The sequence below is a fragment of the Bombina bombina genome, chromosome 9 (genome assembly GCF_027579735.1).
Source record: "Bombina bombina isolate aBomBom1 chromosome 9, aBomBom1.pri, whole genome shotgun sequence".
NCBI classification, from domain to species: domain Eukaryota; kingdom Metazoa; phylum Chordata; class Amphibia; order Anura; family Bombinatoridae; genus Bombina; species Bombina bombina.
The window spans coordinates 205,328,059-205,342,613 of record NC_069507.1 but is presented as its reverse complement, the minus strand read 5'-3'; the positions used below and the strand labels follow the sequence as shown (position 1 = coordinate 205,342,613).

The following is a 14,555-nucleotide window of genomic DNA, read 5'->3' as shown; positions in this document are numbered from 1 at the left end:
GTTCATTGGGGACACATTTATTAATATTTCTGTCTCTTAAAATGTAGAAGTATACCAATTTAAACATATATATTTATGCATTTATATGTTGACTGTGTGTATATATGCTTGAATATACACATATAAAAACCACTCACATACAAAAACAGCGCACATTACGGGTTCGCAGAAGTGCAAAGTTGCGCTTCGTATGTAATCTATAGTGTTTACTGTCACGTTTTAATTTTTTTTATCTTTCTGTGCTGTGGCCAAAAAGGGACAGATGTAAACCAGTAAATATTCAGCATCTAGGCGTGTCAGGATTCTGAGTTCCATAGAATGCACCCCAGCCTTTTTTGGGGGAGGGGTAACACTATAGTTTTCAGACTTCATTTAAAGCAAAAGCACAAAAAATAATATGATTTGCAATGTTCTTTTATTATGCATAATTAAACATTTTGGCCTAGATTATGAGTTGAGCACAAAATTGTGCTTTCGCAAGCGCACTCAGGAATACCAGTACACACCAGCGCATTGCCTGGAAGCCTTGGGCTCACGAGAGCGCTCTTCCATAGGCTCCAATGGGAGCCTCGTTCTCATGCCGTGAGACACGGCAAAACACCTAGTGCTGCACAGGAGGTAAGTTACGCAGCGTTGGGCAGCAAATTAAATATCTATATTAATATATACATATATATTTATGTGTTTATATGTGTATATTTAAAGTATAATCACAGTCCCCGTAGACTGCAATGTAAAGGCACTTTCAGTGCTATTTTTTTGTCTAACACCTCACATCCCTTCCCTTTAACCCCTTATAACTGATTTGTGCAGTTTTAAAAAAAAAAAATTAAATTAAAATGCTTATATTTTTATTTTATTTAAAGGAACTGTGCAATTTGTTTCGGGGGCATTTGCAGCAATTTTTTTTTTTTTTTTATCAACCAGAGGTCTGACCTCCAGTTAATTGCGCTTAGCGCAAAGTACTTCTGCGAGCTTGCTGGAGCATTAACCAGCCATATGTAATGGCTGGTTATTTAATGTGTGTCCGTAAATGGGCAAATTTGCTCCTTTAAAACAGCGCTCCACTTTTAATCTAGCCCTTTTTGGGGAATGAAGATTTCAGTTTAATGTCCTTAATTTACTGGTGCAGATATTTTATTTTCTAATGTATTATTATATTGATGATATTATTAGTATTATAATTATTAGTATTTTATTTTCTCTTGTAAGATGTATCGTGTCCACGGATTCATCCTTACTTGTGGGATATTCTCCTTCCCTACAGGAAGTGGCAGAGAAAGCACCCACAGCAGAGCTGTCCATATAGCTCCTCCCTTAGCTCCACCCCCCAGTCATTCTCTCTGCCTGCTTAACTGCTAGGAAGGGCAAAGAGCTATGTGGTGACTAAAATGTTAGTTTTTTTATTTCTCAAGCAAAAGTTTATTATTTTGAATGGTGTGTACTATTTACTCTCTGGCAGAAAAGGGATGAAGATTTCTGCAAGGAGGATGATTATCTTAGCACTTTGTAATTAAGATCCACTGCTGTTCTCACAAGGCCTGAAGAGTACTGGATAACTTCAGTTGGGAGAACAGTTTGCAGGCTAAGCTGCATATGAGGTATGTTCAGTCTATATTTTTATAGACAGACTGTGTTAATTCTAGAAAAGGCTGGCAATATCCCCATGAGGGAAGGGTAAGCTGTATTCAGACACTTTGATAGAAATTTCAGCTTGCTTGAAGGGCTCATTAGTTACTAGTGACACTGTTTGGAAAAAACATTTTGTTTATTGAGGGCAATTATAACATTTTTTTGAAGGGACTAAAAGGGTCATTGTGGCTTGGTTTTGAGTTTTGTAACTCACATGGTTAATTAAGAGACACTCTGGTGTTTCTCTGATAGGCCTCAAAACATCGAGTGAGGTGGGAGGGGCCTATTTTCACGCCTCAGTTGCGCAGTTTCCCTTCCTCTGAGACATCCAACTGCTTCTCCTGAGGTTCCTGCTGTGTTTGAGGGCTGTAAAAGAATTTCTGCTCATTCTACTATAGCTGTGGCTTCCACATGGGCTTTTAAAAATGAGGCTTCTGTTGAACAGATTTGTAAGGCGGCGACTTGGTCTTCGCTTCATACTTTTTCCAAATTTTCCAAATTCGATACTTTTGCTTCTTCGGAGGCTATTTTTGAGAGAGAGGTTCTACAAGCAGTGGTGCCTCCGTTTAAGGTCCCTGTCTTGTCCCTCCCTTCATCCGTGTCCTAAAGCTTTGGTATTGGTATCCCACAAGTAAGGATGAATCCGTGGACTCGATATATCTTACAAGAGAAAACATAATTTATGCTTACCTGATAAATTTATTTCTCTTGTGATGTATCGGGTCCACGGCCCGCCCTGTTTATTACGAGAGGTATGTGTATATATATATATATATATATATATATATATATATATATATATATATATATATATATTTTTTATTTTTTTATTTTTAAAACTTTCAGTCACCACTGCACCCTATAGTTTCTCCTTTTCCTTCCTAGCCTTCGGTCGAATGACTGGGGGGTGGAGCTAAGGGAGGAGCTATATGGACAGCTCTGCTGTGGGTGCTCTCTCTGCCACTTCCTGTAGGGAAGGAGAATATCCCACAAGTAAGGATGAATCCGTGGACTCGATACATCACAAGAGAAATAAATTTATCAGGTAAGCATAAATTATGTTTTTATTATATAGATTTATACAATGTTTCTCTATTCCATAGGACTTGTTTTAGTGACATTGTTGCATTTTTTTTGTGTACCTCTAGAATTTTCAAAATTATGGAAATGCTGGTTCTAGTCAGCCGTGCCAAAGATGCATTGCAGGGGAATCTGTGAGTATTTTCTTTGATTCTTAGTAAATGAATTCAATACATACTGTATATTTCTATTATATATAATATCATTTTGGATCTACCGTAATAAAAAAAACCTTCATTATTGTTTTAGAAACATGGCATGTAAATAATAAAAGAAGATGCATAGGGGCCAATTTATCATAGTGTGAGTGGACATGATACGGAGTAGTGTATCATGTATGCCGCACATCAATAAATGCCCACAGCATACACTGTCGGCATTTATCATTGCACAAGCAGTTCTTGTGAACTGCTTGTGCAATGCTGCCGCCTGCAGATTCGCGGCCAATAAACCGCTAGCAGGGGGTGTCAATCAACCCGATAGTATTCGATCGGGTTGATTTCTATATCTTTAGACCGCTGCATCATAACTTCTGTTTCTAGAGAGCCTGAAGGCTCGCGCAGAAACAGGGGCATCAAGCTCCGAATGCTTGATAATTCAGAATCATTGAGCGTGTTTTGGACAAGCAGCAGGCTTAAAATATAATTGAAATATTTTTTTATACATTTTAGATAGCAGAGTCCAGTGAAGAAACAATGGCATTTTATGTTGATTTGACTAAATAAATATTGAGAATACAAATAATGAGTATTGAGCAAGACAAGTGGATTTTTATCTGTCTATCTGTATTTATTATATATCTTTTATATATAACAGTTGAAATCACATTATTCAACCAAACTATTTCATCCCTAAGATGATGAGAATGAAGGAAAAACTGGAAAACTGATCTTGTCTGACAGTGTTTTATCAGAGCATGGAAAATAGCAGCACTTGTTATACGTGCTGTTTTTTTAATTTAATTTGACACACAATGCAGGTTCCATGCCAATGATTTTATCCCTGTGTGCATAGTTTTTTTCCCCCCTAGTATTTGCATCTTTACTTATGGATTTGTGTTTTTATGTGAAATTTGTATCTAGATATTCATTGAGTCTTTAGTATTAAAGCAATACAGACAAATGGATTATAAATGGAATTTAGTAGAGCAGGTATAGCTGATGTCCTACAACAATTCGTATTGCAGGGACAGTAAGACAAAATTAAAGGCCTATTATAGTTGAAAAATAACATCATCTGATTTATTTGAGCATGTCATTTTAAGACCAGAACCCCTTCTCACACCTCTGGTTCAGAGAGAAAACTGCCACTGATCCAATCAGCAGTAGCACTAGTCACATGACCTAGCTATGTATCTAGTGTGGCTGATTGGCTAAGCAGCAGTTTCCGCTCGGGAGGAGTGCTCTACGGATCCCAAGTGGTGCTTCTTCTATGTCTTTAACCCTTTGCAGGAGTTAAACACATAGAGATGCAAGGTCTCTAGTCTTAATATTACATGCTCCAACGAATTAGACTTTCATGGTTTAGAGAAATCGTCTAACTTAGTTACACATATATGTTAAGATGCAGTTATTTTCTAATTTGTCTGGTTTCTGAACTCTCCACATATCATCCAAAACAATGTGCATACCAAGAAGTAAATTGGGATATTTTTTTTCTTTTTAATTGGGTGCTCTGACCTTACTGTTCCTTTAATTATTTCAGTAGTAGGTCTTTAGTATAGCTAATTATTTGTTGCCCTTTAACCTTTGACCCTGGGTGTTCCTTCTCCTTTATATATTTCCTGGAGACACCACTATGTATATCCCTTTAATACTGACTTCAGGTCTTCTTTGTTAACAAAGACATTAATGAGAGTTGAATATTTTATATTTGTTCAGTCTTGGCCAACATTAGGCTGCATTTCTGAAAACCACTTGATTATTTGATCACGTTACATGCACTGTAGTGTAAAAAAAGATCTGGGGAAGTGGCAGGAGGCAAATGATAAAAGGTTTGATATTTCACGGTATGTGGCTAATGAACTATAAGTTCTTGCAACTCAATACAAAACAGACCTTCCTTGTAAACATTTTCTCTCCTTTTGCCAGAGATAATTGCGTGCGATTTCTAATGTTAATGGAATGCTAGTATACCGTGAGCATTTGTGCCTTCCTATTACAAGTTGAAAGTAAAGTTTTTCACTCACGCGCAAATATTGTTTGTGTACAGATTATATGCGTAGCAAGTAAAAGTTTAAAAACAAAATCGTTGTTCAAAGTACCCATGTAATCATCATACCATATCAAATGTCATTTGGAATAGTTAACACTTATCAGAGACATTTTCTGACAAATTTTAAAGTTATGTCTATTTCCACTACACCGACCTGTATCATGTGATAGCCATCAGCCAATTACAAGTGCATATACGTATATTCTGTGATTTCTTAAAGGGCCACTAAACCCAAAATCTTTCTTTCATGATTCAGATAGAGAATAGAAATTTTAAACAACATTACAATTTACTTCTATTATTTATTTTGCTAATTTTTTTAGATATCCTTAGTTGAAGAAAAAGCAATGTACATGGTGAGCCAATCACACAAGGCTTCTATGTGCATTAACCAATCAGCAGCTCCTGAACATATCTAGATATGCTTTTCAGCAAAGAATATCAAGAGAATAAAACAAATTAGATAATATAAGTAAATTAGAAAGATGTTTAAAATTGCATTCTCTTTCTAAATCATGAAAGAAAAAGTGTGGGTGTCATGTCCCTTTTAAACATGCTCAATAGGAGCCAGTGACTCAAAAAGTGCAAATATAAATAGACTGTGCACATTTTGTTAATGTAAGTAAATTGGTAAGTTGTTGGTCTATCTGAATCATGAAAGTTTAATTTTGACTTGAGGGTCTCTTTTAAAAGGATATGAAAACCCAATTTTTTTTCTTCTTCATGATTCAGATATAACATGCAGTTTTATAATTCCAACTTTCCAATTTTACTTCTATTCATTTTTCTTTGTTCTCTTGGTATCTTTATTTTAAAAAGCAGGAATGTAAGCTTAGGTGCCGGACCATTTTTGTTTTTTATTAATGAATAAAAAATATTCATAAACATTTATAAGGGTTCAAAGGTATAGGGCCATGTATTTGACTGCAAATGGCTATATAAATAAACTAAAATAAATATATAATTTCTAAATAATAATTTTAATTCTGTAATATTTAATAATGTGTTTTACTGTGTGCAAGTGAGTGTGTGCTAGTTTTTTCTTCTTCTGCACCCTCCATTGAAGTCAGGATTTACTTTCAACTTGTAATACGAGTGCTAACCCACATGCACAAAAGCTTTTCTGATGGTGGCTAAAGAGCATGTTAATTGTAATCTGGCCCAATATAAATTAGACCTTAATAGAGAGACAAAAGGAAACTGCCATTTAAAAACATAAAGGGTTGCCATTTTTTAATAGAAAGTCAATTACCCAGTGTATCTTAATCAAGCCACAGAACTGAATCTACATTTCTCCAACATAGGTGTGTCCGGTCCACGGCGTCATCCTTACTTGTGGGATATTCTCTTCCCCAACAGGAAATGGCAAAGAGCCCAGCAAAGCTGGTCACATGATCCCTCCTAGGCTCCGCCTACCCCAGTCATTCTCTTTGCCGTTGTACAGGCAACATCTCCACGGAGATGGCTTAGAGTTTTTTAGTGTTTAACTGTAGTTTTTATTATTCAATCAAGAGTTTGTTATTTTAAAATAGTGCTGGTATGTACTATTTACTCTGAAACAGAAAAGAGATGAAGATTTCTGTTTGTAAGAGGAAAATGATTTTAGCAACCGTTACTAAAATCCATGGCTGTTCCACACAGGACTGTTGAGAGGAATTAACTTCAGTTGGGGGAACAGTGAGCAGACTTTTGCTGCTTGAGGTATGACACATTCTAACAAGACGATGTAATGCTGGAAGCTGTCATTTTCCCTATGGGATCCGGTAAGCCATTTTTATTCAGACAGTAAATAAGGGCTTCACAAGGGCTTATTAAGACTGTAGACATTTTCTGGGCTAAATCGATTCATATATACACATATTTAGCCTTGAGGAATCATTTAATCTGGGTATTTTGTAAAATAATATCGGCAGGCACTGTTTTAGACACCTTATTCTCTAGGGGCTTTCCCTAATCATAGGCAGAGCCTCATTTTCCGCGCCGGTATTGCGCACTTGTTTTTGAGAAGCATGACATGCAGTCGCATGTGTGAGGAGCTCTGATACATAGAAAAGACTTTCTGAAGGCGTCATTTGGTATCGTATTCCCCTTTGGGCTTGGTTGGGTCTCAGCAAAGCAGATACCAGGGACTGTAAAGGGGTTAAAGATAAAAACGGCTCCGGTTCCGTTATTTTAAGGGTTAAAGCTTCCAAATTTGGTGTGCAATACTTTTAAGGCTTTAAGACACTGTGGTGAAATTTTGGTGAATTTTGAACAATTCCTTCATACTTTTTCGCAATTGCAGTAATAAAGTGTGTTCAGTTTAAAATTTAAAGTGACAGTAACGGTTTTATTTTAAAACGTTTTTTGTACTTGTTATCAAGTTTATGCCTGTTTAACATGTCTGAACTACCAGATAGACTGTGTTCTGAATGTGGGGAAGCCAAGGTTCCTTCTCATTTAAATAGATGTGATTTATGTGACACTGAAAATGATGCCCAAGATGATTCCTCAAGTGAGGGGAGTAAGCATGGTACTGCATCATTCCCTCCTTCGTCTACACCAGTCTTGCCCACTCAGGAGGCCCCTAGTACATCTAGCGCGCCAATACTCCTTACTATGCAACAATTAACGGCTGTAATGGATAATTCTATCAAAAACATTTTAGCCAAAATGCCCACTTATCAGCGTAAGCGCGACTGCTCTGTTTTAGATACTGAAGAGCATGAGGACGCTGATGATAATGGTTCTGAAATGCCCCTACACCAGGCTGAGGGGGCCAGGGAGGTTTTGTCTGAGGGAGAAATTTCAGATTCAGGGAAAATTTCTCAACAAGCTGAACCCGATGTGATTACATTTAAATTTAAGTTGGAACATCTCCGCGCTCTGCTTAAGGAGGTATTATCCACTCTGGATGATTGTGAGAATTTGATCATCCCAGAGAAACTATGTAAAATGGACAAGTTCCTAGAGGTCCCGGGGCTCCCAGAAGCTTTTCCTATACCCAAGCGGATGGCGGACATTGTAAATAAAGAATGGGAAAGGCCCGGTATACCTTTCGTCCCTCCCCCCATATTTAAAAAATTGTTTCCTATGGTCGACCCCAGAAAGGACTTATGGCAGACAGTCCCCAAGGTCGAGGGAGCGGTTTCTACTTTAAACAAACGCACCACTATACCCATAGAAGATAGTTGTGCTTTCAAAGATCCTATGGATAAAAAATTAGAAGGTTTGCTTAAAAAGATGTTTGTTCAGCAAGGTTACCTTCTACAACCAATTTCATGCATTGTCCCTGTCACTACAGCCGCGTGTTTCTGGTTCGATGAGCTAGTAAAGGCGATCGATAGTGATTCTCCTCCTTATGAGGAGATTATGGACAGAATCCGTGCTCTCAAATTGGCTAATTCTTTCACCCTAGACGCCACTTTGCAATTGGCTAGGTTAGCGGCGAAAAATTCTGGGTTTGCTATTGTGGCGCGCAGAGCGCTTTGGTTGAAATCTTGGTCAGCGGATGCGTCTTCCAAGAACAAACTACTTAACATTCCTTTCAAGGGGGAAAACGCTGTTTGGCCCTGACTTGAAAGAGATTATCTCTGATATCACTGGGGGTAAGGGCCACGCCCTTCCTCAGGATAGGTCTTTCAAGGCCAAAAATAAACCTAATTTTCGTCCCTTTCGTAGAAACGGACCAGCCCCAAGTGCTACGTCCGCTAAGCAAGAGGGTAATACTTCTCAAGCCAAGCCAGCCTGGAGACCAATGCAAGGCTGGAACAAGGGAAAGCAGGCCAAGAAACCTGCCACTGCTACCAAGACAGCATGAAATGTTGGCCCCCGATCCGGGACCGGATCTGGTGGGGGGCAGACTCTCTCTCTTCGCTCAGGCTTGGGCAAGAGATGTTCTGGATCCTTGGGCACTAGAAATAGTCTCCCAAGGTTATCTTCTGGAATTCAAGGGGCTTCCCCCAAGGGGGAGGTTCCACAGGTCTCAATTGTCTTCAGACCACATAAAGAGACAGGCATTCTTACATTGTGTAGAAGACCTGTTAAAAATGGGAGTGATTCATCCTGTTCCATTAGGAGAACAAGGGATGGGGTTCTACTCCAATCTGTTCGTAGTTCCCAAAAAAGAGGGAACGTTCAGACCAATCTTAGATCTCAAGATCCTAAACAAGTTTCTCAAGGTTCCATCGTTCAAAATGGAAACCATTCGAACAATTCTTCCTTCCATCCAGGAAGGTCAATTCATGACCACGGTGGATTTTAAGGATGCGTATCTACATATTCCTATCCACAAGGAACATCATCGGTTCCTAAGGTTCGCATTCCTGGACAAGCATTACCAGTTTGTGGCGCTTCCTTTCGGATTAGCCACTGCTCCAAGGATTTTCACAAAGGTACTAGGGTCCCTTCTAGCGGGTACTAAGACCAAGGGGCATTGCAGTAGTTCCTTACTTGGACGACATTCTGATTCAAGCGTCGTCCCTTCCTCAAGCAAAGGCTCACACGGACATAGTCCTGGCCTTTCTCAGATCTCACGGATGGAAAGTGAACGTGGAAAAGAGTTCTCTATCTCCGTCGACAAGGGTTCCCTTCTTGGGAACAATAATAGACTCCTTAGAAATGAGGATTTTTCTGACAGAGGCCAGAAAAACAAAACTTCTAAACTCTTGTCAAACACTTCATTCCGTTCCTCTTCCTTCCATAGCGCAGTGCATGGAAGTAATAGGTTTGATGGTAGCGGCAATGGACATAGTTCCTTTTGCGCACATTCATCTAAGACCATTACAACTGTGCATGCTCAGTCAGTGGAATGGGGACTATACAGACTTGTCTCCGAAGATACAAGTAAATCAGAGGACCAGAGACTCACTCCGTTGGTGGCTGTCCCTGGACAACCTGTCACAAGGGATGACCTTCCGCAGACCAGAGTGGGTCATTGTCACGACCGACGCCAGTCTGATGGGCTGGGGCGCGGTCTGGGGACCCCTGAAAGCTCAGGGTCTTTGGTCTCGGGAAGAATCTCTTCTACCGATAAATATTCTGGAACTGAGAGCGATATTCAATGCTCTCAAGGCTTGGCCTCAGCTAGCAAAGGCCAAGTTCATACGGTTTCAATCAGACAACATGACGACTGTTGCGTACATCAACCATCAGGGGGGAACAAGGAGTTCCCTGGCGATGGAAGAAGTGACCAAAATCATTCAATGGGCGGAGACTCACTCCTGCCACCTGTCTGCAATCCACATCCCAGGAGTGGAAAATTGGGAAGCGGATTTTCTGAGTCGTCAGACATTACATCCGGGGGAGTGGGAACTCCATCCGGAAATCTTTGCCCAAATTACTCAACTGTGGGGCATTCCAGACATGGATCTGATGGCCTCTCGTCAGAACTTCAAGGTTCCTTGCTACGGGTCCAGATCCAGGGATCCCAAGGCGACTCTAGTAGATGCACTAGTAGCACCTTGGACCTTCAAACTAGCTTATGTATTCCCGCCGTTTCCTCTCATCCCCAGGCTGGTAGCCAGGATCAATCAGGAGAGGGCGTCGGTGATCTTGATAGCTCCTGCGTGGCCACGCAGGACTTGGTATGCAGATCTGGTGAATATGTCATCGGCTCCACCATGGAAGCTACCTTTGAGACGAGACCTTCTTGTTCAAGGTCCGTTCGAACATCCGAATCTGGTCTCACTCCAGCTGACTGCTTGGACATTGAACGCTTGATCTTATCAAAACGAGGGTTCTCAGATTCTGTTATTGATACTCTTGTTCAGGCCAGAAAGCCTGTAACTAGAAAAATTTACCACAAAATATGGAAAAAATATATCTGTTGGTGTGAATCTAATGGATTCCCTTGGGACAAGGTAAAGATTCCTAAGATTCTATCCTTTCTTCAAGAAGGATTGGAGAAAGGATTATCTGCAAGTTCCTTGAAGGGACAGATTTCTGCCTTGTCTGTGTTACTTCACAAAAAGCTGGCAGCTGTGCCAGATGTTCAAGCCTTTGTTCAGGCTCTGGTTAGAATCAAGCCTGTTTACAAACCTTTGACTCCTCCTTGGAGTCTCAACTTAGTTCTTTCAGTTCTTCAGGGGGTTCCGTTTGAACCCTTACATTCCGTTGATATTAAGTTATTATCTTGGAAAGTTTTGTTTTTGGTTGCAATTTCTTCTGCTAGAAGAGTTTCAGAATTATCTGCTCTGCAGTGTTCTCCTCCTCCTCCTTATCTGGTGTTCCATGCAGATAAGGTGGTTTTACGTACTAAACCTGGTTTTCTTCCAAAAGTTGTTTCTAACAAAAACATTAACCAGGAGATAGTCGTGCCTTCTTTGTGTCCGAAACCAGTTTCAAAGAAGGAACGTTTGTTGCACAATTTGGATGTTATTCGCGCTCTAAAATTCTATTTAGATGCTACAAAGGATTTTAGACAAACATCTTCCTTGTTTGTTGTTTATTCTGGTAAAAGGAGAGGTCAAAAAGCAACTTCTACCTCTCTCTCTTTTTGGATTAAAAGCATCATCAGATTGGCTTATGTGACTGCCGGACGGCAGCCTCCTGAAAGAATCACAGCTCATTCCACTAGGGCTGTGGCTTCCACATGGGCCTTCAAGAACGAGGCTTCTGTTGATCAGATATGTAGGGCAGCGACTTGGTCTTCACTGCACACTTTTACCAAATTTTACAAGTTTGATACTTTTGCTTCTTCTGAGGCTATTTTTGGGAGAAAGGTTTTGCAAGCCGTGGTGCCTTCCATTTAGGTGACCTGATTTGCTCCCTCCCTTCATCCGTGTCCTAAAGCTTTGGTATTGGTTCCCACAAGTAAGGATGACGCCGTGGACCGGACACACCTATGTTGGAGAAAACAGAATTTATGTTTACCTTATAAATTACTTTCCCCAACGGTGTGTCCGGCCCACGGCCCGCCCTGTTTTTTTAATCAGGTCTGATAATTTATTTTCTTTAACTACAGTCACCACGGTATCATATGGTTTCTCCTATGCAAATATTCCTCCTTAACGTCGGTCGAATGACTGGGGTAGGCGGAGCCTAGGAGGGATCATGTGACCAGCTTTGCTGGGCTCTTTGCCATTTCCTGTTGGGGAAGAGAATATCCCTCAAGTAAGGATGACGCCGTGGACCGGACACACCGTTGGAGAAAGTAATTTATCAGGTAAACATAAATTCTGTTTTCCTTGAGTTGAGCTAGTGCTAACAAAAGCATCTGCCTTTGACAGTATGCATAAGGGAACTAGAAGGAGCCACTATTATTAACAGCAGGTATAACTAGTGGTGGTGTTACCATTACAACATTAACAAAGTAAATAAATGTCCCAAGACAAGTATCCTGATTGGATGTTTAAATTCATCTACAATAGGATGTGGCGAGGAAATTTCTAGATAAAATATCTTCCTTCTCTACCATGAGATATTCATGTGATATTATCTAGTCTGCTTTTTACAGATATGATGCATCAGTTGAAAGTGATTCTGTGATCGAGTAACTTGTGGAAAACCAGTTTTACTGTTACCGACTAATGAAAAAAAATAAGATTTTGTACTCCTTTTTTTTTTTTTTTTGTATATTTTGTAGCACTGTTTGTATATTGTCATGAGTAAACAATTTGTTAAATCTAATTAAGCTTCTCTATCTTTTAATTTCAGGGTCACATTAACCACATCCTTGGTCTCTAGAGAATGAAATCATCTTCCTTTTTTATATACTTCTCAGACAGTACTGAGATTCCACTATGGGAAAGAGAAATCTAACACATTTAATAAGTTTTGTAAACATGTGTATATATGCCCGGACTTTTGCCTTATTCTTAAACATAACCAACAAAGCAGATGACCTCACACAAGTGAAATGTCTACTCCAAGCAACAGTCTCAACTGCTGGCAGTAATTGGTTGCTCAGATATGGACACTACTTTTTATAACATTATATAAAAACATATCCATTTTCCCTGGAAAAGTATTACATAGTTCATAATCCTTTTAAATAACAATATAATCCTTAGTATTTTGATACTATGTTTTTGTTCTACAATTAGAATGAAGTATATTTTTATACATTTTATATGACATTATCATAGCTATGCAAATGGTAAAACCACTGTCTGTTATTTCTAGTATTATTTAGAATCCTACTGCTTCTTAACCCCTTTGTGGCTGTACTATAGTGTTCACTCCGATGTAAACACTTCGTAAAAATGAAATCACGCAATTGTCAATGCGACTGCGTGATTTCAAGGCCAGGATTGGATCATGGCGGACTACCTACGCTAATAGGCACGACTTCCAGGCCGATCCTCGCAGGACGCTGTATATGGAAGAACGTTCCATGCTATCCGAACGGCGTTAAAGCCCAGCTTTGTTAGGACGACATGGAACGTCCTAACAGCATAAAGGGGTTAATTATCATGTGTTAAAAAATAGATTTATTTACTGAACTGTTAAAATATTTTTTTAAATTGACATTCTTATTAGTGTATAGTATAAAGTAGTATCAAGTATAAAGATATTTGATTTTTAATATCCGAGATAAATGTTTAAAAATTATTTTTTATATATCCACAATTTTATGGATAGCAAAGTATAGTTAAAAATAAATTTCCAACCTTACTTTGAACTACAGATGTGAAGTTATATTAAAATGACCATTTGACTTGAGTGTTTTTAGTACATTGTCTCCTGTTAATGTGGGGATAGGATTGACTTTGAATGTGAGATGAATGCTTGTTTGCTTTTATTATGTCTGATTAAAGGACCATTAAATAGTAGACTTGCATAATACAAAGACAATAGCACTTAGTCTGAATTTCAAATGAGTCGTAGATTTTATTTATTTTTTCAGACAAATTTCAATTAGTTCAATTTCTTTCCCTTTGCATCATGTGACAGCCATCAGCCAATCACAAGATGCATAAATGTATATACTGTGAATTCTTGTGCATATAAAAAGGTTGTGCACATTTTGATAATTAAAGTGAATTGGAAAGTTGTTTTTTGTACAATTGCGTGCTCTATCTCAACCATGAAAGCTCATTCCTGAGCTAAGTTTCAGCAATGGATACCAAGAGAAAGAAATCAGTTTAACAAAAGTAAAGCCAATTTTTTTTTTTTTTTTTTTTAATTGCACATTTTATCCGAATCACAAAAGTTTAAATAACTATGCAAACAGTGACATTGGCCTAGATTTAATAAAACATATGTGAAACTAATATCTCCCCGAAGTAGCTCAGCACAATATTGTAACTCCCAAAAATTATGGAATTCATAAATATTTGTACCTGTGCCTCATCCTTGAGTTATGAATCACTCTTCATGATAGTCAATGGACCAGCATCTTTTGTGAAGGATATCTGCATCTAAATTGTACAGAATAAACACAACTGAAACAAATGTGGTCCTCTATAAACAGTTCTAACAATGCAAGAAATAAATGTTTCAGAGAAATAAAAGAAATATGGAAATGAGATGTCCTCAACTGCTTTGAAATAGCGAGTTGCAAGATATGATGGGATATAATCTTTATGAATTCTGCATGGTGGTCTGAGGTGTAGGTGAAAAACCCAGCGGTCATGGGCAGACCCTTGGGACATCTTGCATTGTAGTCACGAGACTCCTTTTTCCATAACAAAAGATGCATGTGTATC

General features: G+C 38.8%; 1 protein-coding gene across 1 annotated transcript in view; it reads left to right on the top strand.

The window, feature by feature from the left end:
* The window catches only part of C9H10orf143 (chromosome 9 C10orf143 homolog), a 46,050-nt gene extending 32,150 nt beyond the window's left edge, over nucleotides 1-13,900 (top strand). Inside the window, exons 4-5 of the mRNA XM_053691740.1 lie at nucleotides 2,781-2,846; nucleotides 12,562-13,900. Of these exons, the coding sequence (XP_053547715.1) occupies nucleotides 2,781-2,846; nucleotides 12,562-12,591 (96 nt within the window). The 3' untranslated portion in view covers nucleotides 12,592-13,900. The remainder of the gene's footprint in view (nucleotides 1-2,780; nucleotides 2,847-12,561) is intronic.
* Nucleotides 13,901-14,555: the final 655 nt, after the last annotated feature.